General features: G+C 36.7%; 1 protein-coding gene across 1 annotated transcript; it reads left to right on the top strand.

Moving 5' to 3' along the window:
- The first annotated feature begins 2,297 nt into the window (after positions 1–2,297).
- Positions 2,298–4,487, top strand: LOC107757437 (C-C chemokine receptor type 5-like). The gene is made up of 3 exons (XM_016574914.1): positions 2,298–2,319; positions 2,808–2,896; positions 3,030–4,487. Exons 1-3 carry the CDS (start codon positions 2,314–2,316, stop codon positions 4,105–4,107), a joined length of 1,173 nt encoding a protein of 390 aa, XP_016430400.1. The 5' UTR covers positions 2,298–2,313; the 3' UTR covers positions 4,108–4,487.
- Positions 4,488–4,739: the final 252 nt, after the last annotated feature.

Here is a 4,739-nt window from a genome sequence, read left to right as displayed (position 1 = left end):
CTCAGCAGCACGGCAGACAGGAAACGGAAGTCCGTGTGAAAAGAAACCTGGAGACATGAGGATATGAGGATAAAAAGGAAAGATTCTTAGTGCATTGCAGGAAATATTTTATCTGAAAATATAAGTTGTATTTAATTTGTCTTTTGTTTGTTGGTCTCTGTATTTCATCAAGTAACTCATTTCCATATTTTAGACTGCATTAATGTTTTATTGTTTATAAAAGTTTAATTTGGTTTCTCTTTTTTGTTGTTATTCTTCTATTTATTGACTATTTATTTGTTGCTTTTGTGTTGCCTTACTCCATTATAAGATAACTGTTATTGGGTTATCATTTACCCCATTGTTTTTATTTTTCCTGTTATCTGGCTGATATTTTTTTTTTCCTGCATCAATAAAACACTATAGTGCATTTGTGCAGTTTCGTTCTTTTATTATACCTTGCATAATATATTATATAGGGTAATTTCTAGTTCAGTTTTGGGATTCTGGCATAATATTGGTCCAGTTATTGCTGTCTTCCGAAGCTTATCCAGCTTATCCACTATGGCTGAGTTCTGGGGTAAAGGTGGTGCCAGTTTAGCTCTTGTCTGGCTGACATCTGGGGATTCCGGCACTGTTGTGGGCCAGTTATGGCTGATTTCTGGGGACACTGTGAAGTTGTGGGTGAGTTTTGGCCTGTTTCCGGCATTGGTCTAGGTGACTTTCGGCAAACCGCATTTGGGCCAACCTTGGCCGGGCCGTAATTCCATTTGGTATGTGGGCCAAACTCACAGCCTAAACACAGCCAGATCTGGCCAAAAACCAATTTGCTATCTGGGTATTCATGGTTTAAATCATAAAATAAATCGGTAGAGCAGACTAAATGCACATTATGTTGTCTTTTTTCATTTACTTACAGCGGAAAGGAAACATGAAAATAATCAGGAGGACAATAATGCAGCAGGCTGATTTGAGCTATTCTATATATGCTGTTATCACTTCACATTAATATGTTATTCCCCTGACTTTTGAAAATAGAAAATGAATGAAAATTTACAGCCCATTCAGTCAAAATGACGGATAAGGATTATTTGTAGCACATTCTTATGATTTGTTGCAGTCTTTTTGAGTTGAACTTCCCCACAACAGGAGTGCCTCCCATAATTTAAAAGGCAGTATAGATTTGTTAGGAAAATGGTGGCTAGCCTATGTTCCATTCAAAGGGCATTAAGGGCATTGGGGAGTGGACCCATGAATTTAGTAACTTGAATTATAGGATCCTCCTTTTGCAAGACTTTGGACCAATTTTGGACCATCCATCCCCACAAATCTTTTTCACTTTATCAGTATTTCTGGGTTGTATTAATAACACATCCCTCTTTAGGTTATGCTGCAGCATCTTAAATGTCTGAAGGCCAGGACTCATTTTCTTCTTTTCAACCATATTTTGCGTGCATTTGGTTATCATGAGGAACTGCTGTCCTGAGATTCTCCTGTAAAATGTCTTAATACGCTTTTGAATTCATTGTTTATTCAATGATTGCCATGTGCCCAGGCCCCAAGGAGGCGAAATACAGCATTAAACCATGATGCTCCATCCACCATGTTTTATAGTTTAGCAAACACAAGACATGCCTCAATATATATATATTTTTTTTGAATACCATTCTGGTTTTCTGATAGTGGAAACATGAACAAAGACTTTCACAGTAAAATGCTGCCGTTCTCATCTCCTAAAAATGACTTCAATTATAGCTTTTAGAGAAATTCATCACAGAGATTTACTTCAATTGACTCAGACCATATTTTATGAGTAACTAATGCAGAATTTTTTTTTTTTTTTCAACATGGTGAATTACATTTTTCAGCTTAAGTGACTTGTGTTTCTTGGACTTATGTTGTATTTTATGAAATTATCTGGAGATTGCTAAAAGTTTATATAACTATATTTATGAAAATATTCTCTTTGTGCTGTTTTTACATTTAACCAAGTGACTGTGTCATGTGACAAACCGATTGTTTAAAATGGACTCTGAGTGTGTTTGTAGTTTGACACCCTGATGAAGGCTTGTTATAGCTGCAATGTGTCGGTGTATTTGTGAGTTGTTTTTAATGTAAAGCCATGTGAGAATAAAGGCTTTTTATTTTTTCACTATACTTTCGAGTGCCTTGGAGTTCAACGTTTTTTTTGATGAATTAAGAAATACCGCACCCAAAGAGCACCGATTTATGGACTGTATACCCCAGTAGCATTTTTTGCATATTTTTTATTTATTCTTCAAAATAACTTTTGTGCTCCACAGAAGACAAAGTCAAACAGACAGACAGAAAAACATGAGGGTGAGTAAAGGATTACATTTTTGGGTGAACTATATATATTGAAGTACCCTATTTGATAATTATTGCAACATGGCTTTTTTCATACAAAAATAATTTGTTAGTTTCCTCTTCAGTTTAGCTGATATGTAAGAAATTAGTTGTGAAACTAGATCTGTTCCGCTTTTCCTTCCTTTAAGTGTCATAAACCACTCTCTTAAAAGTTAATAGATTTGATAAAATTAGAGATATTCTTTTAATATTTGTAAGAATTGTTCACATATTATACTTTTAATCAAAGACCATTACAAACTCAGAACATTGGAACATATGTAGTTGTAAGACCTCGTCTTCTCTTTACAGAGTTAATAGACTTTGTGAAACTGTTGGTGAAACTGTTGCAAGATCCTTTCTTAATTTATATAGAGGAAGTGTTATCCAGTAGTATCTTGGCTTCACTGCAGATATTTTTCCACTAAGTAATACATTTCTTTGCCTTTGTTTTTGGATAGAAGTCATTTATCATGAACAGGACCCTTGCACTCTGTCCACGGACAATTATGGTAACCAATGGACCTCTTTATCATCTTACTTTATCCAGGTAAGGCCATAACACATATTACAATTAAATTACAATATTAAATTACAATTAAGTACATAAAGATTATGAGTAATTGTCAAAAGCGGAGTTCTGTTTTCCTTACAGTTTCTTTTTTTTTTTATTCCAATTATAGTAAAAATGGGACATTGGATGATGAGCCAGATACTGATGCACCATATGACTATTATGACTACTATGCTGGATATGTTGATTCTTCTGGATTTTCCTGTGTTTATGAAGATCATGGAGCTAGCATTCTTCCTGTGCTATACTCCCTGTTTTTTGTGGTGGGCTTTCTGGGTAACATAATGGTGATCTGGGTGGTTTTGATGGGTGTGAAGCTGAGAAGTATGACTGACATCTGTCTTCTGAACCTGGCTATTGCTGACCTGCTCTTGGTCTGCTCCCTCCCCTTCCTGGCACACTATGCCAGAGACCAGTGGATCTTTGGAGATGTTATGTGCACTGTGGTCCTCAGTGTCTACCACATTGGATTCTATAGTGGGATATTCTTTATTGTACTGATGAGTGTTGATCGGTACTTAGCTGTAGTTCATGCTGTGTTTGCCCTGAGAGTCAGAACAAGGACATATGGGATCTCAGCAAGTGTGGTCACATGGATTGTCGCTGTTTCTGCATGCTTTCCTGAGTTGATGCACCTAAAAACCACAGAAAACAATGAACAAAAATATTGCATATCTTACCCAACAAATGATCAAAATTCTTACCTTTCTTCAAGGACTTTTGGTATCTTGAAAATGAATGTTATGGGTTTAATTCTCCCTCTTATTGTGATTGGATTTTGTTACTCAATGATTTTAAAGAGACTCCTGACAGCTCGCTCTACCAGGAGGCAGTCCATGCACCTTGTCATCATGGTGATGGTGGTCTTCTTCTGCTGTTGGGCTCCATACAATGTCACAGCTTTTGTGAAAGCCTTAGAACTTAATGAGCTCATAACTCAATCTTGTGACAGCAGTAAGGCAATCAATCTAAGTCTGCAAATCACAGAAGCTTTGGCTTACTCACACAGTTGCCTGAACCCCATTTTCTATGTGTTTGTGAGAGAGAAATTTAGAAGGCATCTTTTCAAACTCCTGTACAGGACACCCTGGACTAGACTGCAATTCATAAATAACTACATTACACAGGCCACTGTATCAGTTTACCCACACAGCACCAATGATGAGAGAACTAGTACAACAGTTTAAATTGGGAAAAGACAGTCAAAAATAATTTTTAAACACAGGGCTGTCCTTAGGGCAGTGCAACTGGTAGAACCAGGCCCCGTAGCAAACGGACAGAGGGGGGCCCCCACCCCCCCAAGAACGGGAACACGAATGTTCCGAGGAGGCCCTGCTCCTTACCTCGCACTGGGCCCCACGCCAACTTGGGACAGCCCTGTTTAAATGTATATACTAATTTGTTTTTAATCTACCAGCATTGATGTTGAGATTTTAAAAGTTGGGGAACTCTGCACCCAGAGTGTGTTGTATTTGGGGGAGATGTTAATTCATGTAGTTTACCACTTGCAACCCCATGGCCATTTCACCTTTCACACCAAACGTCAGGGCCACAACTGTTACTAGTGTTGACGACCCTGTGTGTTTTTATGTATAGTTTTTTATAACTTGTTTCAAAATTATTCATATATTTTTGTGTTTGTATTTTATACACTACCGTTCACAAGTTTGGGATCAGAAAGATTTTAAATGTTTTTTTTTTTTTTAAAGAAGTCCCTTATGCTCATCAAAGATGCATTTATTTGATCAAAAATACAGAAAAAAAAAGTAATATTATGAAATATTATTGCAATTTAAAATAAAGGTTTACCATTTTAATA

Source organism: Sinocyclocheilus rhinocerous, unplaced genomic scaffold (assembly GCF_001515625.1).
Source record: "Sinocyclocheilus rhinocerous isolate Xijiao unplaced genomic scaffold, SAMN03320098_v1.1 scaffold1705, whole genome shotgun sequence".
Lineage (NCBI taxonomy): Eukaryota > Metazoa > Chordata > Actinopteri > Cypriniformes > Cyprinidae > Sinocyclocheilus > Sinocyclocheilus rhinocerous.
This window is presented reverse-complemented; position numbering and strand designations above follow the sequence as displayed.